Source organism: Peromyscus leucopus, chromosome 4, assembly GCF_004664715.2.
Source record: "Peromyscus leucopus breed LL Stock chromosome 4, UCI_PerLeu_2.1, whole genome shotgun sequence".
In the NCBI taxonomy this organism is placed as follows: Eukaryota; Metazoa; Chordata; class Mammalia; order Rodentia; family Cricetidae; genus Peromyscus; species Peromyscus leucopus.
The window spans coordinates 76,348,192-76,375,341 of NC_051066.1; the positions used below are offsets into that span (position 1 = coordinate 76,348,192).

The 27,150-nt window shown below is 40.9% G+C and overlaps 1 protein-coding gene across 1 annotated transcript in view; it reads right to left on the bottom strand.

Annotated features, from left to right (window-relative positions):
- Nucleotides 1-2,876: 2,876 nt before the first annotated feature.
- The window catches only part of Iftap (intraflagellar transport associated protein), a 76,335-nt gene continuing 52,061 nt past the window's right edge, over nt 2,877-27,150 (bottom strand). Inside the window, exons 6-7 of the mRNA XM_028895028.2 lie at nt 13,100-13,239; nt 2,877-3,118 (exon numbers count right to left, since the gene is read on the bottom strand). Coding sequence (XP_028750861.1) covers nt 2,954-3,118; nt 13,100-13,239 — 305 coding nt within the window. The 3' untranslated portion in view covers nt 2,877-2,953. The remainder of the gene's footprint in view (nt 3,119-13,099; nt 13,240-27,150) is intronic.

Consider the following 27,150-nt stretch of genomic DNA (forward strand, 5'->3'; position numbering starts at 1 on the left):
ACCTGAGGTAACACTCCCCTCTGCCCAGGACCGGCTCTGTTGGGAACACCAGGTGACTGCCTTTAAGGAGTCCCCACAGTCAATTTCTGCTGCAGTTTTGAGTACCTGGTTTGATGTGTTTTCTTATCTCTATACTATTAGCTATTTGTTCTTCTACTTTGGATTGCTATAGTCTTAATAAACTCACTCATTCAAAACCGCAGATATGGCTATCATAGGTCATTCTCTGAACCATAAAGAGAAAGCATGCTAATCCAACTCTAATGCCCTCCTGCTTGACTGACTCTAAACCTCCTACTGATTCATGACCAAACCCAAATGTTGTCTACTCGGTGACATTCCCTAGCCTCCTATGGTGGCTAATTTCAACTGCCAGCTGATTGGATTAAGAAACACGGAGCATAAATCCTGAGTGTGAGCTGCATCATCCCATTGGCTGCACCATCCCAGACTGAACAAAAGGGAAAACCAGCTGAACACTGACATCCCCTTCTCTGCTTCCTGCTTGGCATCGTGGAGTAGGCCACCCCCACCATCATGCCTTCCACACCATAACAGGATGCACCTCTCTGAACTGTGAACCAAAATGAGCCTTAAATTCCTAGTAGGTAGTGATCACAGCAAAAATCGTGGTACCACTGAATGAAAACATGCCTGTGATGTATAGAATTTTATGCTTCTGAGTAGCCTCAATTAAAAAGTAAAAAGAATATGAAAATTTTAATAATATATTTCATTTAGCCAAGTAATAATCCAAGTCACTCAAATGCATAATGCAAAAAAGATGTAATATTTTCCCACTAACTCCTCAAACTTCAATCTGTATCTTTCATGAAGAGTATATTTTAAATTAAGACACTATTCTGTCATCAAAAATAATTACTAGTATATACATGTAACTACATAATCACTAATCCAAGATTTTGATTTATAAAATGTACAGTTGAAAAAGTAGATTCACATTCAAAGTTGTTTTAAATTTACTTGAAAGCTTTCTGATAACTGAGTTAAATATGTTCTTGGTTTTATACTGAAATAAAAATCAGGTAATAAAACTTGGTTCCGTGGTCACAGCGGCCGCATCTCTTTGCACACACGAGGATGCAGCTAGTGATTGTTACACTGGGTACTGCAGCATTGCCAAAATGGTTCATGCATTTATCACTCTTCCTCACTAAAAGCTCTGAGTTGCTCCGATCTTCCTCACTGCCTCGTGTAAATAAGGCTTGAGTCATAAATGGTGAACGTTTGTTGAGTCAATAAAAATAAACATGCAAATCATTTGAATCTTCTGCAAGATGAAATTGAGAGAATTCTTTTGTACAGACTATAAACAGCATTTTTATGAATATATACACATGCAACTCCTCATACATATACAAGCACAACTGCAGCATGAACCAGGATATAGAAACAACCTAAATGTTCACAAGAATATTTAAGATATAGAAACAACTTAAATGTTCAGATGGATGAATAGAGTGGTATATGTATATAATGCGATACTATGCAGCCTTTAAAAGGAACAAATCCTGCCATATAGGACCATGTGAATGAACCCAGAGAACATTGTAGTAAGTGAAATAAGCGAGTCACTAAAGGGCAGACATGGCCTCTCCACTTCCATGGGGTGTCTCTAACAGCAAACTCAGAAGCAGACAGCAGCTACTGTCAGAAGCTGTGGAGAGAAGTGAGTGTGACTTCAATAGCATGTGGGTAAGTCCTAGAGATCTGCCACCATATTGTGTATGGTTTGTAACATTCAACTGTGTTGTGTGCCCAAGCATTTAAGATGCTGGCTCTGATGTGAAGTGTTCATATCACAGGAGAAGAAAAAGAACAATAGCAAAGAGCCAAACCAAAGCAGCAACAAATATCCTCCGTGGTGTGTGGAGTTAACCATGGGGGAGCGGAGAAAGGGAATGTACGGCAACTCTACACTTCCTAAGACTATGCTAAAACATAAAGTCTACTTAAAAGAGAAAAGATATCAAGTCCATTTGTTACTGATTTCTTCAATAGTAAACATTCCATACATACCCACCTCATCCTCTCCTCTTCATCCATCCCTACTCATTCCCTTGGCAGCTGTCTGAAGTTATAACTACTACTCCATAACACATCTTTATTTTCATTTATTACTAGTGGGGGAAGAGTGTGTATGGGTGTGCATTCTCTGGTACCCACATGGAAGTCAGGGGACAGCATTATGGAGTCATTTCTGTCCTTCCGCTTTACATGGCTCCAGGGACAGAACTAAGGTCATCAGCTTGCCCAGCAAGCACCTGTGTGCCATGGCACCTCTCACCAGCTGCCATGATGTCATTTCACATTCTCGAGCTGCTCTGCTTTTCCAATCCTCAACTTCTGGAGACAGATCATTCACTGTCCTTTGCAGCCATGATACAAGGATTAATGGTACAGTTTTTAATCCCAGAACTCCATGCATAGCATTAAAAATCAGTTCTTCAGTGCCTTCCTTTTCAATGACACTTAATATCTCAGCAACCACACGGATAAATACCAACATCTCCAATACCATCTGGACAATTGGGACCAAAGACCTACATATATAAGTGATTCTATTCATTATAATAATGTTTGAAATGTGTGATTGTCTTTCACCTCTAATAAGATGGGTTCAAATTCCCAGGCTTCAGTACAACACATACATGCCCTGGTACAGTGCCCTCATCAAATGCAGATTCAGCAGTCCCCATTTCCCTCTCCCATCTTCCCAATCAGTCATAAGACACAGCAATGGGAAGGAAGAGAATTCAGAAGTGGAAGTGATATCTTTAGTCTTGGTTACTCTGTGTCCTGCTGACAAACAACAGGGATAAATGAATGGAGATGTGGACATTTCCACAAAGGGAATCAGTTGGTGTATGCTTTATTCTAATGTTGGTTGAGTATGAACAAAATAAAACTAAATACAAAGACATCTATTGACTCAGTCATGGGGCTCACAAAAGTCTGTATTGGTATCCATTCTCTTCTGCTTGGCCCGCTCTTGGATGGTTGCTAACTCTCCAGCAGTGAACTTGGGAGTGAGAGTCACATTGTCATAATCAAATTCTTCATCGAGAAAGAAGGGTTGCACTTCATCTCCAAATATCTATAAAGGTACCGAAGGAGGAAAGAAACACAGTCACTGAAGTGAAGATGAAGTTGAAAACATAAACAGCTTATTAATATTTAATGAAACTTTTTTTAGATGGTCGGCACTCTCAGCTGATTAAGCTGTTTTTAAGTAATGAAATAAATTCAATTATTCAATTTGACCTAATTTAAGCCTCTTAATATGCCCCATTTGATCACACTGTATCTGAATGAGTATCATTAACTAATTCTGCCCCCAAGGCAAGAATCAGATCTGCTTTGCACAAATTCATTTCATTCCTTGCCATACTACAGTGTCAGAGATAGAGGCATATGGAAAAGCTAGACACTCCATTAAACAACAAAAAATACACCTTAAGGTCTTGACCAACCTTTTCACCATTTGCTAAAAAATATCTGTTAATGAAGCAGTCTTTCCAAATGAAATTAAAAACACCTTGCATTTACCATACTCAAGATAATATCATACCCCATTCTAATAACAGGAGAAATTAAAACACATATGATCAAATTTAAAATTCCAGCATCCCTTTTCTTCCTTTTTACATATTACACTTTGACCTGCAAAGAAAGGTAGTATTTTGTACATGCTTATACAAATGAATGAGTTTTAAAGACCTTCTAAAGGATGAGCCAGTCAAAGCACATTTCCCAAGGCTGACGGTGAAACTCAGCTGATAGAGTACTTGCCTGGTATGTGCAAGATCCTATGTTTGGTCCCCAGCATGGGAAAAGGTTTCTGGGTTTGTTCATTTGTTTGTGTTTTAATATAGAGTACATGTTCCAGTAAACAGAAAAGAATGCCTTAAATCTCAATAATTCACCCCCTGAAAAATGCCACCCAAAGCCAATGGTATGAAATACAATGAAATCACACAGCGCCTCATCAACTCTATATATATGGTGGTGCAGAAATAATTGAAAACTGTGGCTTATGCAAAAATGAAAAATGCCCTAAAGCTAGCTAGTGTCAGCTTTAAACGTTCTTGCATGGAAGAAGTTCTTCCCGAGTAGCTTCTGCAGCATGTGTGAAAAAGGAACGTGCTGCTCAGAGGCTCTGCGCTGCTCCTACAGTGAAAAGACTATCAAGAAAGCTCTGCTTTCCCCACCTAGCTGTTCAGAGTCCTATTAGGGAGTGGGGTGTTCAGTGCTAATAGCAGACTCCAGCCACTCATTGCCCTGTGACAAGAGAACCAGCTACTCTGATCCAACCATTTCCAGAGGCCTGAGCCTCTCCTCTGTGTTTTCCTGGGAAGGAAAATCAAGAGGTGCCACTGAATGATTTCCCGTCCTGGGCCTGCCCTGGTATCAGAAACCACATGGCATCAACAGTAGCCTGCCGTTAGCCCTGCCGGTACCTACTGAAAGGATACAGCTCACAATACCCTCAGACCAAGTTCTCAGCACAAAGGAGATTATTTGCCCCCAGAGGGACAGAGGGCAGGGAATAAGAGACAGTGAGGGGAGATAGAGGATGAGGGAGAAGGAGAAGGGAACAGGGAGAGGGGAAAGGGATATTTGTCCTGAAGGAGGACAACGGACTGCCTCTGGATAGAGAAGACACAGAGACGGCACATAAGCAAATGGTGGTTTATAATGGTAAAAGGAGAAACTCATGTTAGGATGAGGTGTTTAATTTTAATTGACTATGTTAATTAGGGCGGCCAAATGGGGACTTTTGTTTGCAGGACTTAAATACTTTGATAGCTAGACCTTGGTTATCAGCCTCAGAAGGAAGAAGTGGACAAATAAGGGAACAGACCTTGGTGGCTAGCTTTAAGACTATAATCTAATGGTTTTTAGCAAGGCAGAGAGAAAGGGGGAGAAGGGCAAGTGCTGCTGGAGCCACGCTTTCCACGCTCGGGACGGCTACAGTCCCTTCATCTACTACGGCCTCCCAGTCACAAAGCTTTGAAAGGCTTCAGAACTTCCCCAAGGCTAGTAACGAAGAGAAGCCAAATTTGAACCCAGGACAATATGCTTCAAATAAAGCCACGTTTGTTCAAAAACACAGGCAAAACAAGTTCAAAAGCACGAGTTCTTTGGGGAAAGAGCCCTTTTCTGGATAAGCGGCACAGTTCCCACAGCTACCACTGAAAATGCCGCAAGGCCATGTGCAAGGTCATGACTGTTTTCCAAAGAGCAGATGCGGACACGGAGCAAATTAGCCTGCAGAGGAAAGTGACTGATGTGCCATGATCACTCTCCGTAATTAAATTTCTCCTCACCACAAAGTAACAGGGAGCACTATTGATAAGACTAGTTCTAATGAAGAAACACACACACACAATGACACTTGATGTTCATGTCCAGAATGCAAGTGTCCAAGTCACCTCCAACTCTCGGGAGAAGTACTGAAACCTGCCATAGTCCATCCTAACTATGTAGACACCTGATTCTTATTGATCCTGGCCAAGATCGTGGAGGAAACTCTCTCTATGAATGTTTTTGGTCGTCGAGGACTTTTAAAGCTCTTCATGCCTTCGTCTAAAAGCAAAAGCCCACACATCCACTGAGCTGCAGGTATCTCACTTATGTCTCACCCTAGGATTCAGAATCCCACCCTGATCCTCTGAACTCATCCATTCTCAGCACAGGCAAACACTTGGCCTTCATCCACCTCCCAGGGAGACTAGGCTATTACTTGAAATTAAACAAGTCTCTCGGCTATGAAAATCCCTTTGATACCATACCATGCCCTTCCTACTCCCTGGTACATAACCTGTTTCCATCTCCCCCACCGTATACATATTCATTGAATAAGCATTGGTTAAGCATTAGGTACTGGGTACAGAATGCCAGTACAGCAAAACCTGGGTCTACAGGATTTTCTGACCCAGGAAAAGACAGTAAACAAGTGGTATCACCAACATGTGGCATGCTCATCACTAGAATAACTGCAAAAGATAGAGCATGAATCTCAGAAGTTTCATTTTCCCCCAATCAAGGATGGTCACTTTGCAGAACATACCACCAGCCTCCACATCACCTCTCCTCATTATCCACCATCTTGTCTTAGTGGTCCAGGTAAAGTAAGGCTCATAGTTTGGACTTCTCAGGGCTTCTGATCAGTACTAACTCCTATGGCCAAGTTAGTTCTTCAAAGATGGCTCCACCTAGTGCCTTCTTATACCTCCATTTCCCTGAGTTTCCAACCCACATTTGGCTGGAATATGTAGCATTATGATACTACAGGTGAAGAAATTCTCTTAAATGGAAAAAAAAGTGTTTTTGCTTAAAGTTTTTCCCCAAATAGTTGAATTCTCATTGTGTTGCATAATTTTCTATAGAAATTTTGAATTAATAAAACATTAGAGGAGTGTGGGATGAGAACATAGGGAAATGGGAGGGTCAACCTGGAACAGGGACAGAGTGGGAGGGCAGAGAGATAGATACCATGATAGATGAGGACATTATGGGAATAGGAAGAGGCAGGGTGCTGGGGAGGCTCTCAGGAATCCACAAGGATGACCCCACCTTGGTCTGCTGGCAGAGGGTGCCTGGACCAGTCTACTCTGGTGACCGGCCTAGCAAATAACCTAGCTGTGATCATAGAGCTTTTGTCCTGTGACTGATGGAGGCAGATGCAGAGATCCACAGCCAGGCACCAGGCTGAGCTCCGGGAATCCAATTGATGAGAGAGAAGAGGGATTCTGCAGGTGGGGGACGTCGAGATCATGATGGGAGGACATGCAGAGATGACAGACCACACTAATGGAAGCCCATGAACTGTGGACTGGTGGCTGTGGAGCCCCCATGGGACTGAACTAGTCCCTCTGGATATGGAAGACAGTTGTTTGGCTCAAACTGCTTGGGGGGCACCCAGGCAGGGGGATCAGGATCTGTCCCTGGTGCATGGGCAGGCTTCTAGGAATCTAGTGCCTATGGTGTGACACCTTGCGCAGCCTTAATGCAGTGGGAGGGGGCTTAGACCTGCCTAGGCTCAGTGTGCTGGGCTCTGCTGACTCCCCATGGGAGACCTTAATTTGGGGGATGTGGGGATGTGGGGTGGCTTGGGAAAGGGCTGGGGGTGGGAGGAGGGAGGATCTGAGGGTGGTATGTGGAGTGAATAGAAAATTTAATAAAGAAAAATGAAAAAAATAGTTTTCTGAAAGCTAATAAACTTGCCAATATAAGGATTAGCCACTTATAATGAACTTTTAAAAATAAAAATATAAAGTTTGTCACTTAGAACTAAAAGTTATTAATAGCAGCTCTTGCTAGATAATTTTCTTTTCTTTTCTTTTCTTTTTTGTTTGTTTGTTTTTCAAGACAGGGTTTCTCTGTGTAGTTTTGCTACCTGTCCTGGATCTCACTCTGTAGACCAGGCTGACCTCAAACTCACAGAGATCTGTCTGGCTCTGCCTCCCAAGTGCTAGGATTAAAGGCATGCACCACCACTGCCCAGTGATAGATAATTTTCTTAGAATATGACTTAAATGCTGAAACAGAACAACAGAGGAAACTAAGAATAGTCATAATTTCATATTTGCAAAGCCAAAATGTGATCTTCCGAACAATTAAGCCATTTGGGGGATATGCTTCAGTACAGCTCAGTTGAGTCAAGGTGTGAGAATAGTCCTCTGCAGTCATTCGGGGATTTTTCATTCTTCCCAAAATGTTGGAGTTCCTACATTCCTAGGCATTGTATAAGGCCCTAGAACACAAAGAAAGACCTGGGTAAAGTCACTGACAAATTATATCAGCACCAACATACCCTGACAGTGAACCGTGGGATGGCAGACTTGGGGGGGGGGGTGATAAGACCATCTAGCAGACAAGACTGGAGTGGGTTGGGAAGGAATCCGAGATGGTTAGATACCTAGGCAGAACCAGTTAACAGGCTGAGGGAAGATCAGCTTTGCAGACAGTTTCCATGAACGCACTATGAAGATAAGGTGCAGGGTTTCATGTCTGAAAGCAGTTCAGCCTTGTCTGAGCATAAACTGTAAGGACAAATGGAGAAATGGCAAGGCAGCAACATCATCTTATAGATGACGAAAAGGCCCTGAAGAATCTTTTGCAATCAGGGCAGACACTTGGTCTTATATGCATTCTCTTCATTTAGTCAAACTTTTTAATGAACACCTATGATGGAGCAAGTATCAGCAGCACCAAAAAGAAATAGGACGATGAAGCGCTGGAAGAAAAGATACAAAAACAATTTTGGAAGATAGTAAGCAGCATTTGGTGACTGGTGATATAGAAATGGCAGAGGAAAAAGCAGAGGAAGGGAAACTCAGTTGTGGACACACTGCATTTGAGGATCCCTGGAAGATACAGAAATCAAAAAGCACTTAAATACACAAACCCGAAGCTCAAGGGGGAAAAGATCTGAAGCTAGACCCCATTTACAGATATAAGCATAACAGGAAGAATTTAGAATGAAAATTGCTTCCAGCATTCAGGGAGGGAAAAGTCACAAGGCGTATGGATGGAGCCTTGGGGAGCTCTGACTTGTTAGGAGTGGGCAAAGACCTCCAAAGGAGGATGGGAGGAGCAATTTCAGAAACACACAAAGAATAGAGCAGAATTGAGAGAGCCAGTAAAGCAAGAGTATAGGGAGACTGCCATAGCAGAAGAGGCGTGGCTCTCCATGCTCCGTAAATACAGAAAAGGAAGCAGCAGACCGGGCCACTGCACTCTACCTGGTACCCTCATTCTGGACACTTTCAGGTAGGCAGCCAAGGCCAAGGCATTCCACAGTTCACTGAAAGAGGAAGGAGAAGAGAGGAAGCAGGGCACTAATGGAGTTGGGCAGAAACTAGAGGGGAGAGGAACTCAACTAGTGGCATCATGAATTTGAGTGGAAAAACAGGAAGAGGAACAGACCACAGGCAAAGAAAGGGCCAAGGGAAGCCAAGGGTGTTTTCCTTCTTTTGTTTCCTTTTTGTCAAGGATGGGAGGGGAGATTTGATCACTGTGACCTTGTGGGAAAGGAACCAAGAGAGGAGGAAAGAGACAAAGACACTACATTATTTACATTTTGGGTCATTGTAAGGAAATACCTCACAAAAGCAACAAAAGGAGGAAGACTTTTATTTGGCTCAAACTTTGAGGGGTAGAGCCTGTCATGGTGGAGAAGGCATTGGCAGCAGATAGCTCCATGGTGGCAGGAGCACGTGACAGTCACTTCCTCCCATCCATGTGGACCAGGAAGCCTAGCAAGGGCAGGATGTGAGCCAGTCTATAACACCTTGAGACCCATCTCCAGTGACCACATCCCTCTCACCTTCTAAAGACTCCACACCTCCCAAACCAGTGTCACTAGCTGGAGACCAAATGTTCAGACATTCATCTATGTGGTGCATGTCACAGTCACACCAGGACATTCTCTCCCTGGCCCCATAGGCTCATGGTTGTTTCATAATGCAAAATGAATCCAGTCCAACTTCAAAAGTCCTATAGTTTTTGGCAATCATTCAAACGTGCAAATGCAGAGTCTCTTCTGATATTCAGTATCTCTAAACCATCAGCCCCTGTAAAATCAAGATATTACACACGTCCAGCAGTGTCAGAGTAAATACGCCCATACCAAAGGGAAAAAAAGAAACCCAGCAAGGGAAGGTCAGCCCCAGGTCTTGGCATCATGTGGGGACATGTTACAGCATCGTGTACCCATCTACACAGAGCAGGAAGCAGACAGAGGACAGGCAGAGTGGTTGGGCTGTGCAGCCTCCAGGAACACACTTCCTCCAGCTACAGTCCAACCTCCAAACGTTCCTCAATTCCCCCAAAACAGCACCAGAAGCTGGGGAGCGAGCATACAAAGGCATAAGGTCTGTGATACAGACCTCAACCATGGCACTGTATCACAAAGTCATTCCCAGTTAGCAGGAAGAATGTGTTTGTTTATTGAGTAAATATCTGCTCTACATCTGTGTTTGGTTCTGAGCTCATTCTGACATTTTATGTTGCAATAACATAAGCTTATAGAGGCATGCAGGAGTGACAAGGTGCAGACATGAAATTCCAAGTGAAATGAGGTGTGCCACGCCATTCAGAGAGCATCACCGTGCCCCTTCAAACACAGTGAGGCTGCATGCTGCTCCAGCATCCAGCGGTTGACTGCTGTGGCAGTCTGGAAGCTTTCTTCTTTCAAGGTGGGCTTATTTCAGCATCTTAAGTTCTACGGCTCCAAGGTTTCAACTACAAATTGAAATTCTGGTTTATTTTAGAGAAGAATTGTTGCTATACAACACCAAATCCCCTGCTGCTAAACAAAAACAAGTGTGAATTAAGTTATTAACTTGTTATTTTTGCCTAAGGAGCTGAGAGAAATGTGTGGATTTCAGGTATCTAATTTCAAGCCTAATTGAAAATTTTTTTTGTGACCACTATGGGAATAGAATTTGTGTACTATTAGGAAACTTTGAGTTTCCTTAAAATGGCTCATGTGACTGATTCTTACAGAGACACTGTTAAAGGAGGATGCATTTTCATTCATAATACCACATGGGCAAATTAAGGAACCCAAAACTAATGCTCAAATCAATAACAGTAGCATTTAGCTACAGGCTAGAACACGGAGTGATGTGGTAAATAAAGTAACTTGGTGGGGAAATGTTTAGAATCCCATTGTAAAATGGAAGACAAGGGACCTGAGTTTCTCTACTGACCTCTTCCATGGTTGTGTCTTCAGGGAAACACAATTTCCCTCTCACTATTATGAACTCATCTTGCTCTAGAAAGCAGTTCAAAACCTCCAAAATTTATCAAAACAGAGGAATCAAAGCAAGGATTTATTGACAAATAACAAGCTGGAGGTGTGAAAAAATGTCCCTCTCTCTAAGGGGAAAATGTACATACATAAACTAGTAATAAAATTGGGGGGGGGGAATCAAACAGACCCAATCCATAGCAGAAAGCTGGGTTCTGAAAAGACAATTATGAGGAAGCAGGACTCACAGAACACATTTTAGCTTTCAGACTGCAGTCACTGAATGCAGCCACCACCAGCTCTAGCCCCAAAGGCTCCTTGATGGTTCCTCACAGGACACTTGCCGAAAACTGATGATTACATTCTTTTATGATTTAGGTGGTTAAAAATAAGATTTGTTCCATTAAACCCAGGCAGACTTGGTTCAGTGTTGTGATTTCAGACAGTTCTAAAACGATCCTCCAACAAATAATGATTACACCTGAAAATCCCAACTGGGTGTGGTGGCACACACCTGTAATCTTAGCTCTAGTGAGCAGGAAAATGAGCAAGTTCAAGGCTGACCTGTGCTACCTAGTGAGACCTGATTGCAAACGAAAAGTAATGAAGCTTACATACAAAATATCAGCCTGGGTAGCCCAAAGGCAGCCAGAACTAGTCCCAGATAGCTCCTGAGTTTGACAACACCAAAGTTGTTCATATTAATTTGATTCCAGCATTTTTAAATGTTCATATTTTCTATTAGGACAGTTACAGTCCTTTAAAAAAAATGTCAGCCATGAGTTGGCCTTAGTGATACTCACCTATTATCGTCGTACTTGGGAGGTTGAGGCAAGAGAACTGCCAGCCTGGGCTACAGAACAGGTTCACGGGCAGCACAAGTTACACAGGAAAGATACAGTTCAGTAAAAGACAAAAAAAGGATGTGGAACTGGAGGAGAGGCTAGGGAGGTAGGGGTGTATCTAGGAGAAGTCAGGAATTGGGGATGAATATAATAAAAATAGATTTCATGAGAGTCTCAAAAAGTTAATTTTTAAAATGGGGGAAATAAAGGCGTGCCTACTGTGTGCAAGGCCCTAGGTATAACACTCGTAGTTGTAATTGAGTTTCATCGACTATGAGAGAGGCCCAAGAGTAAGCTTCTTTAACCACTAAATGAAACTAATTTATAATAATTTCAATCACTGTCCCAAAATACAGAGACTCTATAACCGACGTAAAAGCAATTGCATTTCTTAGGGGCTGGGTGCCATGTCCGGTATCCTGTATGGTCACAACTAGCCAAGAATATAAACAAGCCTTAAAATGAAATGGATTCCTGCTTGGGGAAGCCCTGTAATTTTAGCTTCTTACAGCTTAGAGAGTATAATCTATAATTCAAAAGTAAGTCAGCTGTTCTGACTTATTTGTCTAGCAACCAATTTGGGAGTTCACTCCAAGCCGCAAGCATCCTGGGTGTACTTTTCAGAATAGCAGACAAGAGTACTATAAGGAAAAGGATCATTTAAGATTGAAATGTGTATGTCATCTCTGATTGAACAGCTGATTCCATAACAGAATATACAGTACAAGAGCACCTGAATGATTAAGGAAATTGAAGAGGGGCCCTAGGCTAGGGATTCTAGCAGAAAACGCGAATAGAGAGCCCCAGCAACTCCTGGGTCTCCCGCTCCATGTTAGACAGGGTATGCAGTGTGGTTGTTGGCAGAGAGCTGTACAATGAGAGCACAGTGGCTCTCAAGGAATACTTCAGGGAGAATAAACTACAGCAGGGATCCTGTTCTCCCCACTTTTGAAAACTATGCTGAGGTGACATTCTCCAGCCTTCCATATGCCTAGATATGAACAATACTCAGCAGTTGTCAATGGATTCAAGTCAGAGCCTCTAATCTCCGATTACTCTAAGGAACCAACCCATTCACTGTAGGAACTCTCTACAAATCTTTAAATGCAAGAAATGAACTTCTACCTCCTTTCAGGAACGGATTTCAGACTGGGATTCTGTTTACATCCTGTCCTTACCTTACCCAAAGGTTTACAGGTCCTCAGAATGACCAGGTTAGACCAGAAGAGAAGAAAACGTCCTTTCATCTACTGAGCAGACCCTACCCAGAACTACAGAGGTAAAACATGTTTCTACATACAAACATCACTGCTCTGTGTACATCAGAGACAGATGGAAATGAGCGAGATCAACTAAACAATTTGAACTCCAAATTATCCCAAACCGAGGAAAATACAAAAACATGCAGATACAGGAGTTCCCTGGAAGGACAAAACCCATGTACTGTCATGATGGACTTCCCGGGGAGTACCTCTTCTGTGTGCTTCGGAGTTCTTCCCATGGCAGGCTTCTGCTTCACCTCAGAAGTGAGAGGCAGGTCCACAGAAGGAACATAAGCAGGAACACTGGTGCTTATACCCTGTTCCACTTCACCAGGGAGGAGCAGCCAATCTGTTGGATATAAAATATTTCAGCTGATCCTCTAGTGAAGCTCATCATCTCCCCAAGTCTAAAAGCCTGTGGCAATCAAGACTGGCAGCTATGCTCAGGGAAAGCCGGCCCCTTGCACAGTTCTTGTCCTCATCTGTGAACTTGATTCAAAGGATTCCCCTTTCTATAAAATAGAAGCTACCTGTCTACTGATTTTTTATCATGTTGCAAGGCTACAGTCCATCTGGAAGGCTGGAGGAAGGCTTAGGGGTGACATGATGGTCCTCCCATGCCTACCTCCCTTTCTACTACCATAGGAAAATAAGGCAGGAACGTGTGCCTTTCGCCTCATTTTCCCATATTCTCCTAAGGGGGAGAAAAGAAAGAAAATGGAGTGCAGATTTCATTCTGTAACAATGCAGCAATATTTCAAATATATATATATTACAAAATGAGGAAGCCAGAAGGAAAATACTTTAGCTTTCAGCAGAAAAAAATGAAATACTCTGTCATATGAAGAATGTGCGGGCTCATTTTCAACACTTGCAAACAACATGTTTCCTGCTTGTTTAGCACAATCACAAGAATTCAATAACTAATCTTAGTTTCCCCCATGGATTTATTTTAAGTGGTTATGTTGGCTTGTTTTCACATGTGTGACACTTCATGAATGTATCACAGATGCCACTGAACCTCTGCAAGCTTCTTTAGGTGAGCAAACAGACACACAAAAGCATAAGGCCCATCCCTCCTCGGTCTAAACTTCCAGAATATTAGAGGAACTAGTGAGCGCTAGCCAATAACTTGGAACTGGTACAAGATGCTACTGCCTGCTACTCAAAGATGATCCTAATTAAGCCACTCATTAATTTCTCAGTGGAAGTGATTAATTAGCAACAGGCATATCTGGGCTTGTGGCAATGACAGCACACACAGGGAGATAACTGTGCAGGTCTGAGATCCCAAACCTGAGAGTATTCTGAAATGCATCCTTCACCCCCATAGACATCACACTCACAGGAACAAATCACTGTTGGTTTTAAGTGTTAGGAGGCAGACACAGTCAGGTCATCTGGAAACTGAGAACTGGAAACTGGGGAAACAGTGAAGAAGGTAGTTCCATCGAGCTCAGTGACTGGAATTTTAGAACAGCATCTCATCACTGGCATAAATAAAAGCAGTAATAACCACTGACACTGATGTGTCCAGTATTTTACAAGGACCAGCACAGCTCATCCTCCTAGCAGCTCTTAGGGTTCTGGTTGTAAGCAATGAGCTCTCCACACTGAGAACAACCTCACTCAGGATCCCACAGCTAGAAAGCAGACTTGGGCAGTCTGCCCTCAGAGCCAGGGCCTCAGCCAATGTCACATTATACATTTTTTAAGCAAGCATTTCTACTACATGTTTAATTTTGCTGCATTATATGGAACATCTAAGCACAGTCCAAGAAGTATCACCTGTAGCTCCTGAGCAGCAGAGCAGTGCTAAGTACATTTTGCAAACATTTGATGCCTAGAAAGTAACTCATTTAAACTCATTAACACTGGGAGAGAAACTGGCCTCCTGATGTACCCATTTATGAGTTCAAAGCCAAACTCCTGCACTGGGCTCCCTTGTGTAAGAGCCTAGAGTATGCCCAAGGCTGCTGAGGGCCTGCCAACAAGCACTGAAGAAAAGGCGTAGCCCTCTTAATGTGAGGACCAACATCTATCAGGTCAGTTGGTTGCTGGTGTAAACACTAGTTCCAGTGTGAAATCAGAATCAATTCTGCTCTCCAGGCTTATGCTGAAGACCACGGTTCTGTCTGACAAAAGGTATGGCAAGCAAGACAAGTGTCCAGGTCTTTTACTGAAATTTTACAGCCCTGATCTGTTCTCATCGAAGGCAAGACTTCCAACTACAACAAAAATGAGTTCTTCTATAACAATTCTACTGCCATGGGAACAATTACTTCAAGGCAAGAAGACGCCACATCCTCAGCATCTTAAATAAATTACTGTCGCCTTTTCTCTGGGGTAAATATAAAATCCAAGAAGGCATGCTGTCAGGGGCTAACACGGTGCCTTGCGCATGGTAAATGGCGAATTCTCAACCAGCATTTGGAAGCAGAGAATTCATTTCCTGCATTAAACTGACCAGCAACCATCAAGAGCCTGTACAGCAGTTAGACACCGTATGTGATGTAAAGCAGGCACAGTCCATCCCCTCAGAAACTGAAGGTTGTTATAGGGATACATTCTCCACATACAAAATCAAAATGAGAAAATCCAAAACCAAAATTGAATTGTTCTGACTCTAAGCATTACAGAGCTATAAAGGTAAAACAATCCTGACAGAAAGAGCCTGGTTGGGTATCTATTAGGAAAGAGAATTACTCCTATCTTTCAGCCATCTCACAGTTATTTCTACATATACTCATATTTCCCAGACACTGGGCGGGGGCAGAATATTCACTGATGAGGAGGAATGGATTATCTGAATTTACAGTCTAAATCTAGAGTGTTTCAAGACAAGAATCAGATCTTATTTATTGTCTCTAAAGCAACCCAAAGGCTTCTTACATTTTTGAATGCCCTTGGTATCTGGTATGCACTATAGAGTCAGGACAGCTTCCCAAAGTAAATTTTGTGGCTGACTGACTAAGCTGGTTGAGACTGTTTAATTGTCCTTTCTCAAGAACATTTTAGGGATTTTTAATACTTAGAAACAATCCATGCCATTTATCTATCAGTATTTAGTCACTGATGGGTAACTCAAAGGCTACAACCACGAAAGCTAATAACAACACTTAAAAGTGAATGATGTAGGCCTGGGACTGCAGAGATGGCTGAGCAGCTAAAAGCACTGCTCTTCCAGAGGACCTGGGTTTGATTCCTAGCACACACATGGCCACTTGCAACCTTTTCTGGCTCCAGTCCTGGGGGATTTGATGTCCCCTTCTGGCCGCCATGGACATAGAGCATGCATGTGACATTCAAACATACATACATGTAAAATACCATACACATAAAAATAAGTATTTTTAGAGCCTTAGTAAAAGCAATGGTTTTCAATTCTATATTAAGGACATTTTTCAATTAAAATTAAAATTTGTTTTAACAATGTATGGCAGTGAAGATTATAGCTATAGTATAGTTTGGTGTCACACACTTGGTTCACACTAAGGTACCTTTCCAATCATTGCTTTTATAACTTCAGTGATAATATCAATAAAGATGATGTGGGGTCATCGGGGTTTCCCAAGGATTCTCAGACTATATCCTTAAGGATCCACTCTTCTAGCTGGTATCAATCCAACTCTTTCTCTCTGAGAAAAACTAGAAAGGCCAGATAAATTCAAAAAATCAACTATTTGAAAGCATTGGAGGGCTACTAGGGTGGCTTGTATCTTAAGAAGTTAAGATCTCCCCAAAAAGAAAAGAGTTGAAAAATAAGTCTAAGGGTCAAAGTGGCTTTTTCAACTCAAGGCATTTTTACTGGTTTGCACGCAGGGGTTATGAAGGCAAGAAGCTAAAGCGCTTTAAAAACATAACATCAGCACTGGAGAGATGGGAGAGTGGTTAAGAGCACTGGTTGCTCTTCCAGGGGGCTGGAATTCATTTCCCAGTACCCACATGGAGACTCACAATCAGCTGTGACTCCAGTTCCAGAGGATCCAAAGCTTTCTGCCAGCCTTGTGGGCAATGCACACATATGGTACACAATATACCCACAGGCTAAACACCCATATACATAAAATTTTTAAAAATACATCTTTAAAATTTTTTAAAGTAAAAAGCATAACAGGGCTGCAACAGGGCTACAAAGGTAAAGCTGAAGGTCCTCAGTGCTCTGATGTGTCCTTACAGTGAAGAATGCTAAATAGGGAAGCTCAGAGCTCATACAAAGTATGTATAAGACAGTTGCATGCACAGAGAAAACAAGACACACGATTTCCAACAGCATGAACCCCACAGCAGAAACAGAAGGGTGGATCCACATATACCTAGTTTCTTTCCCCAAGTTATCTGATTAGGAAAACTCTTCCTTTCCTTGGATGGATTATGAAAAAAAAAATAGAATTATGTTCCTTTTTCAGGAAGAAGATAAAAATTTCTTTACACAATAATAAGTATGGGAGAGTAGGGTTTTCTTCTGGTTAACATGGCTTCCCAAATACACCTTTATAGATGAATAAGTTAGCAAATATAAAAACTAGAGTAGTGGGAATAGAGGACCACTGTAAGGTTAAAAAAAAAAAAAAATGTCTCCTTTCTATGTTTTTAGTAAGCGGTGAAGCCATCAAAGAATGATTACTTTAGCCAGGCAGTGGTGGCACATGCCTTTAATCCCAGCATTCGGGAGGCAGAGCCAGGTGGATTCCTATGAGTTCCAGGCCAGCCTGGGCTACAGAGTGAGTCCCAGGAAAGGCGCAAAGCTACACAGAGAAACCCTGTCTCGAAAAACAAACGAACAAACAAACAAACAAACAAAAAACAAAAACAAAAGAATGATACTTTAAGTTGGTTGGAACATGCCATCTTCTCCAAGCCTGGGACTCTCCAATATACATTCCCTTATGCCACAGCATCTTAAATCGTGGGTTGCAATCCTATATGGAGTCATGTAACCAAATGTATTGGTTGTGAGAAGTTTGGAAAGAGGAAGGTTTCTTAAGACACAATGACCAGAAATTCAGCCAAATCCCAAGGTATTCCTGGAACTCACCTATGGTCATAGCATGCAACTTCACTGCAGCCCTGGTCTGAACACCCAGTGTGTACACTAAATATCATGAATGCTGTTAACCCCACAGTCACTGTGAACATTTCCCAAAACACCTACCTCAGACTACAGTCCACTAGATATTATGAATTGCACTGTTTTCCCTACACATACAAAGTTTTCGGTTCTTATGGAACCATAATGGTTTAACTACAGAAAACAAAGACTTAATAATTTCCTAGCATTATTCCTCAACATGTAAGCATCAAATTAGTTTATCTTTGCATTGAGTGCATTGAGCTAGAATGGCTGACTTTAAAGCTGTTTGAGTTGCAGGCTTGCATTTCATTTTTTAAAATCCAATAAAAATTTGGCTTGGGATTGGAAGAGAATTTCCAACAAATTCTGAAGTAGCCCTAAATATAATTCTGCCACTTTGTACTACATAGCTATGGCAAGAGGAACTTGCAGCGCTGGCAACTATAAAATCAAAATATCTATCGACTCTAAAAACTGATGAAGATGTTCTGCATACTGCAGCATCAAATATTCACCCAAGATCTAAGTTTTTAATCCATCCAAGCATATCCATCTCATTATTATAAAAATTTGTTTTTATCTTTAATACATAGTAAAGTTATATGTATACCAAAAATGTTTTAAGATAAACTTCTTTATGACTTTCATAACTTTTTTATGTGCATATACCTAGGGCTACACATAATTTCCTGGTGTGAAATACAAATCATGGGAGGAAAAGGTTTTTTAAAAGCCCTACTTTCCGCCATTCCTATGCTCTCCTGTCTCCCCTCCTGCTCACCTAAGGCTCCTCAGTTAGTTCACGGTTTTCACCCTGTAGGTCACATGCTCTTAGAAAGCTTTCTCTGATTCCACAGACAGATTTCAGTTGTCCTGCTCTGTGTACTCATGAGATCTAGAACAATTTATAATGATATATATATGTGATTCTATGGTTAATACCTAATTCCTCCAATAAACTGTTAATCACATCACTTGAGAACAAAAGTCTGATGTGTTAGTCTTCAATTACATTCTAGGCACAAGCCACAGTTGTTAAATATTTGCTGAGTAAGAATCACTGGTCACAACTCTAGCAGAAGCCTCCTACTCCACCAGAAGCCAGGCCAGCACCCTGAACCCCAGAGGACTGCTTGCCAGATCAGAGGCCACACACACAGCCAGAACTCCAGCTCCCAAATTGGGTAGCAACCTTCTACTGGACCAGAGACCATCCAGGCCATCAGAAGTTCAGCTGCCAACTTGGTTGAAGAACCTCTTACTCAGCCACTGGCCACTCCAGCCAGAAGACCAGAGAAGAAACAGAAACTAAGAAAGAAAACACCCACCCAACAAAGACAAACCCAGAAATCAGAACCTAGACCTATAATCACTCCAAATTCAGATGCCTAAACATCAGCATAAGAACACAATCAACAACAGCCAGGACAATATGTCACCTCCAGAGCGCAGCCATCCAATTACAGGAAACCCTGAATATTCCAATACAGCTGAAGTGCAAGAAAACAACTTTAAAACCAACTTTATGAAGATGATAGAGGTCCTTCAAGAGAAATGAATAAATTCCTTAAAGAAATCAAGGAAAAGACAATCAAAAATTAGAGGAAATCAATAAATCCCTTATAGAATGTCAAGAAATTCAAGAAGAAAAAAAACTGTTCAAGATCTGAAAATGGAAATAGATGCAATAAAGAAAACACAAAATGAGAGAATTCTGGAAATGAAAAATCTAGATAAGCAAACAGGAACTACAGACACAGCAACATCAACAGAATGAGAGGGAAGAAAGAATCTCAGGCGTTGAAGACACAATAGAAGAAATTTGGTTAAAGAAAATGCTAAGTCTAAAACATTCTTGACATAAAACATCCAGGAAATCTGGGACACTATGAAAAGACCAAACCTAAGAATGATAGGAATAGAAGATTCCAAGCTCAAAGGCCCAGAAAATACTTTTTAACAAAATCATAGAAGAAAATTTTCCTAACCTAAAGAAGATGCCTATAAAGGTACAAGAAGCTTACAGAACACCAAATAGATTAGACTAGAAAAGAAAGTCCCCTTGTCACATAAATAATCAAAACACTAAACACACAAAACAAGAAAGACTATTAAAAGCTGCGAGAGAAAAAAAGTAACATATAAAGGCAGACCTATTAGAATTACACCTGACTTCTCAATAGACTGTAAAAACCAGAAGGGCCTGGACAGATGTCCTGCAGACTCTAAGAAACCAAATATGCTGGCCAAGACTACTACTCCCAGCAAAACTCTCAATCACTATAGATAGAGAAAACAAGATATTCCATGATAAAGTCAATTTAAATGATATCTATCCACAAATTCAGCCCTATAGAAGTACTAAAAGGAAAACTCCAACCTAAGGAGGTTGACTACACCCACAGAAACACAGGCAATAATCTTACACCAGGACAACCCAAGGAAAGAAAACACACACACACACACACACACACACACACACACACACACAACAACAACAACAACAACAACAACAACAAGTGCAACAAAATTACAAGAATTAACAATAATTGGTCATTGATATCTCTCAATATCAATGGACTCAATTCCCCAATTTAAAAAAAAAAAACAGACTAACAGAATGGATGCTAAAACAATGTCCATTCTTCTGCTGCATTCAGGGAAAACACCTCAAACATCAAAGATAAACATTACCTCAGAGTAAAACGGTGGAAAAAGATTTTCCAAGCAAATGGTCCCAAGAAGCAAGCTGGTGTAGCTCTTCTAATATCTAACAAAATAGACTTCAAACCAAAATTAATCAAAAGAGACTAGGAAGGATACTTCGTATTCATCAAAGGAAAACTCCACCAAGATGACTTTTTAATTCTCAATATCTATGCCCAAAATGCAAGGGCACTCACATTTGTAAAAGAAACATTACTAAAGTTTAATTCACACATTGACCATCAAACATTAATAGTGGGAGACTTCAATACCTCACTCTCACTAAAGGACAGATCACCCAAACATAAACTAAACAGAGAAATAATGGAGCTAATAGACCTTAGGAACCAAAGGGACCTAACAGATGTCTACAGAACATTTAACCCAAACACAAAAGAATATACCTTCCTCTCAGAACTTCAAGGAACATTCTCCAAAACTGACCACATGCTCGGTCACAAAGCAACTTTCAACAGATACAAGAAAATTGAAATAACCCCCTGCACCCTATCAGACCACCACTGATAAAAGCTGGATTTCAATAATGACAGAAACAACAGAAATCCTACAAACTCTTGGAAACTGAACAACTTTATACTGAATGACGACTGAGTCAAGGCAGAAATAACGAAGGAAATTAAAGACTTCCTAGAATTCAATGAAAATGAATGCACAACTTACCCAAACTTATGGAACACAATGAAAGTTGTGCTAAAAGGAAATTTCATAGCACTAAGTGCCTATATAGAGAATTTGGAGAGATCTCATACTAGCAACTGAACAGCACACATGAAAGCTCTAGAACAAAAAGAAGCAGACACACCCAAGGAGAGTAGATGGCAGGAAATAATCAAATTGAGGGCTGAAATCAATAAAATAGAAACCAAGAGAACAATACAAAGAATCAATGAAACAAAGAGTTGGTTATTTGAGAAAATCAACAAGATAGAAAAACCCTTATCCAAACTAACTAAAAGGCAGAGACAGAATATCCAAATTATCAAAATCAGAAATGAAAAGGGGATATAACAAGAGATACTAAGAAAATCCAAACAAACACTAGGTCATACTTCAAAAACCTGTACTTCACAAAATTGGAAAATCTAAAAGAATAGACAAATTTCTTGATAGATACACTTACCAAAGTTAAATCAAGATCAGATAAATAATTTAAATAGACTTATAAAGCCTAAGGAAATAGAAGCATTCATTAAAAATCTCCCAACCAAAAAATGTCCAAGGCCAGATGGTTTTAGCAAAGAACTCTACCAGACTTTCAAAGAAGAGCTAATACCAATACTCCTCAAATTATTCCACAAAATAGAAACAGATGGGACATTCCCAAGTTTATTTTATGAGGTTACAGTCACCCTGCTATCAAAACCACACAAAGACTCAACAAAGAAAGAATTACAGAACAATATCCCTCATGAACAATGATGCAAAAATACTCAATAAAATACTGGCAAACCAAATCCAAGAACACATCAAAAAGATCATCAACCATGATCAAGTAGGCTTCATTCCAGAGACGCAGGGATGTTTCAACATACAAAAATCTGTCAATGTAATCCACCATAAAAAAGGGGAGGAGAGAAAAAAAAAACACATGATCAACTCATTAGATGCTGAAAAAGCCTTTGACAAAATCCAACACCCCTTCATGATAAAAGTCTTGGAGAGATCAGGGATAAAGGGGACATATCTAAACATAATAAAGGCAATATACAGCGAGCCGATAGCCAACATCAAATTAAATGGAGAGAAACTCAAAGCAATTCCACTAAAATCAGGAACAAAAACAAGGCTGTTCACTCTCTCCATATCTATTCAATATAGTACCTGCAGTTCTTGCTAGAGCAATTAGACAGACACTAAAGAAGATGACGGGGATACAGGCTGGAAAGGAAGATGTCGAAGTATCACAATTTGCAGATGATATAGTATACACAAGTGACCCCAAAAATTCTACTAAGGAACTCCCACAACTGATAAACACCTTCAGCAAAGTGGCTGGATACAAGATTAACTCAAAAAAATCAGTAGCCCTCCTATATACAAAGACAGAGAAAGAAATTAGGGAAACAACACTCTTCATAATAGTCACAAATAATGTAAAATATCCTGATGTAACTCTAATCAAGCAAATGAAAGACATTCATGACAAGAATTTCAAAAGCCTTTCAAGAAAGAAATTGGAGAAGATATCAGAAAACAGAAAGATCTCCCATGTTCATGGATCAGTAAGAAAAATGGTCATTTTATCAAAAGCAATAAGGCAATCCCCATCAAAATTCCAATACAATTATTTACAGACCTTGAAAGAATAATACTCAACTTCATATGTAAAAAAAACAAAAACCCAGGATAGCTAAAACAATCCTGTACAATAAAAGAACTTCTGGAGGTATCGCCATCCCTGACTTCAAGCTCTACTAAAGAGCTATAGTAATAAAATAAATAAAAATAAATTAAATAAATAAATAAATAGTATTGTATAAAAACAGGTGGCTCAATGGAATCAAATCAACAACCCAGACATAAATCCACACAGCTATGTACACCTAATTCTTGACAAAGAAGCCAAAATTATATAATGGGAAAAAGAAAGCATCTTCAACAAATGGTGCTGGTCTAACTAGATGTCGATATGTAGAAGAATGCAAATAGATCCACATTTATCACCCTGCACAAAGCTCAAGTCCAAGTGGATCAAAAACCTCCACATATATCCAGTTACACTGAACTTGACAGAAGAGAAAATGGAGAAGGAGAATAGCCTTGAACACATTGGCACAGGAAACAACTTCCTGAATAGAACACAACAGTGCAGGCATTAAGAGCAACAATTAATAAATGGGACTTCATGAAACTGAAAAGCTTCCATAAGGCAAAGGATACCATCAATTGGACAAAGGACACCATCAATAGGACACAAAGCCTATAGAATGGGAAAAGATCTTCATCAACCCCACATCTGATAGAGGGTTAATTTCCAAAATATATAAAGAACTCAAGAAGCTAGACATCAAAAACCCAAATAATTCAATTTAACAATGGGGCACAGACCTAAACAGAATTCTCAACAGAGCAATCTCAAATGGCCAAGAAGCACTTTAAGAAATGTTCAACATCCTTATCTATGAGGGAAATGCAAATCAAAATGACCCTGAGATTTCATCTTATAGCTGTTGTAAGGACTAAGATCAAAAACACGAGTGATGGCCCATGCTGGCAAGGATGTGAAGCAAGGGGAACACTCTTCCATTGCTGGTAGAAGTGCACATTTGTGCAGCCACTTTAGAAATCAATATGGCTGTTTCTCAGAAAATTAGAAATCGCTCTACCTCAAGACCCAGGTATATCACTTTGGGACATATAGCCAAAGGATGTTTCATCCTACCACAAAGGCACTTGCTCAACTGTGTTCATAACAGCCAGAATCTGGTAACAATCCAGATGCCCCTCAAACAAAGAATGGATAAAGAAAATGTGGTACATTTACACAATGGAGTATTATTAAACTGATTTAAAAAAAAAATAACATCATGAAATTTGCAGGCAAATAGATGGAATGAGAAAAAAAATCATCCTGAGAGAGGTAGCCCAGACCCAGAAAGACAAACATGTTATGTACTCATTTATAAGTGGATATTAGCTGTAAAATAAAGAACCATTCAACAACCCACACACCCAGAAATGCTAAGTAACAAGGAGGAGTCAAAGAGGGGTGCTTGGATCTCCCTGGGAAAGGTAAATAGAATAGATTTTTTGGATGGACTAGGGGTAGATGGGGAATGGGAAGAGGAGAGATCAGGTTGGGGTAGAGTAGGAGAGTACTGGAAGAGATGACTGGAAAAGGGGGGAGCATTTCAGGGTGAGGTAGAAACTTACTGCAATGGAAATTCTCAGGAATCTATAAGGATGGCCCTAGCTAAGACTCTGGGCAATAGGTGAGAAATAGTGTAATTATATTGTAATCTCAAAAAAATACAAATCTTTTTTTTAATTTTTAAAAAAATCAAACAGGGCTACAACTGTTGAGCAGGAGTCAGTGCCCAGTCTCATCCAACACAATGAATGGCAGTCTAAATACACCCACTGTAAGAGACCTTTCTGCACAAGTGTGATTATAAGAACTGGACCTCCAAAAGCCAGTCTCTCAAGCCAGCTGCATGGAAACTGAGAGACCAAAAGAAAAAGGAACAGTATTCCTTCTCTAATGACCTCAATGTAATGACTGCAGCTATCCCAAGTTATAATTTTGTTGTATAGCAATTTGAGCCATCTTGTCTGAGGCAGGGCAGTCACCAGGTTAACTACCCTGTGTTAAATTCAAAAGAGGTAAAGGTGCTAACTGTAAGGACGTGACAGTCAGCCCTAACCTCATGGCACTGTTTTTCCTGCCCAGAAATGAACTGCTCTATTCCAGTCATTAGAGTGCTCAGACCTGAGTAATAATTTACATAGGTCCCCTGTGATGACTAAAGAAATTCAATATGGAACCAGGCATCCCTTAAGGGCCATTGACCTTTTGCTCTGGAATGCCTGGGAGATCCTAGTGGCCTGCAGGTGAGAGAAGAATAAGATAATGGGCTGTGAGGTATTAACAGCCGCCTTTGCTTCTGTAAAACCTGCTATTGCTATGGGAAAGGGGATGAAATGGTCTTTTATTACTATATAGAGGGAAGAAAAAGACAACTGAGGGAAGTAAACAATTTTCTTGCCCAACTGTGAGTTCCATGGATATTTGTAATGCATACCTTTCTGATGTCAGTCCTTAGCCACACCCCTTAACCTCCACTTCTAGCCTGGTATGAAGGCTGCAGTCCTTCAGCTAGGCAGGAGAGCTGGCCCTGCCCCTCACCAGCTGCAGCACTAGGGAGAGTGGGTCCTGCACCTCACCTGGGCAACACAGTAGAGCTGGCCCTGATGGTGTGGGTGTGGGTGAGCTGCCCTGGGGGCAGGAAAGCAGTAGAACTGGCCCTGCCCCCTTGCTACATGCTACATGGGGGGAGGGGGGAGAGGGGGCAGTGCAGGAGAGCTCACCCTGGTGGCAAGGATGAGGGAGAACTGGCAGGCTGACAAACCCAGCTACCACCCAGGCCCAGAACCAGAGCTATGAGTTGGCCCACCAAAATATCCACCCCATCTGTGAACTGATGGAGCACATGAAGGGACTGGGATCTCCATGACACGGGGCAACAGCAGGATATCCAGGAGTCGCCCAGTGAAAGCCGAGAATTGACAGTGAAGCAGAAGCCAGAGGCCTCGAACCAGACCAATGACGCACGCAATGAACACTTGCAAGTAAAGATGTATGGACTAAAGGGTATAGTGTGTGACTCACAGTGACACACTACAGCTTTGGCAATGAGATCTTTTTTCCTTTTAAATTTTATTTTCTTGGGGTAAGGCTGCAAGGGTAGAGGGCAGATACAAAGGGACAGGGAGACGAATGGGATCAGGATGCATCATGTGAAATCCACCAAGAATCAATAAATAATTTTTTTTAAAAAAAAAAGAATAAATTCATTTAATTTAAATTGGAATTGAGTCTAGGTCTCTGATTTCTCCCAGTGGACTTAAACACCACAACACTAACTTGATGTCAAATGAACAGAGGGTACCAAACAAACCTTTAGGTAAATGTTACACTCAGGCTACCCACGTCGGTGGATTGTGTTGCTTCTGCCAAACACCTGAATCTAAACTCTCCTCCTTGACTGTCAAAATAATGAGGCAAACCCTGGAAAGGAACTGTGCTCTTGAATCTTGAAGAATATTTATGAAGGTGAGCACAGTGAACAAATAAAATCAATGGTAGAAAAAAAAAAAAAACAATACAAAACGCGCTTCCTTGTTGCCCCAGGCAAATCTGTAACAGTAACAACAGAATCTAATCAGTAAACTTCCCAGCTGCCAAAATTATACGAGCAACTTGCCTATTTAAAAATGTCACATTTCCCAGCTGATATAAATATTTGCCTTCTGCTTACATTCCTAAAGTGCAATACAAATTAGGCCACACACTGAAATTCACCTTGGCACAAAGTATTTAATTTCTTTCTTCCTTTCAAGTGACCCAGATTGTACATTATGAAAATTGGGAAACCCTGGTGGCCTTTTGGTGATTAGAAAAGATCACTGCAGACTGAACCGACTGTCAGCCATCAATTCACACATCATTTCACACAAGAGACAGTCTTAACTACTTCATTCAAGTCCACTGAGACTTGCTTCAGCCTCAGTAACTGTTTATACACAAATACAAGACCTCCTGCTACCTAGTTTCTGGAAACATGATACTAGTGAGACCTTTTCATTCAACTTTTTAAAAGAAAGAAAGAAACCTGGTAACTGAATAGTATACTTGAAAAATGTTTTTAAAAAGCAATGCCACAAATAATAGGAAAAGCTGATGTAAAAAAAAAAAATTAAATTTGCCAGCCACATTGGCTTACGGTGGTTCGATGAAAG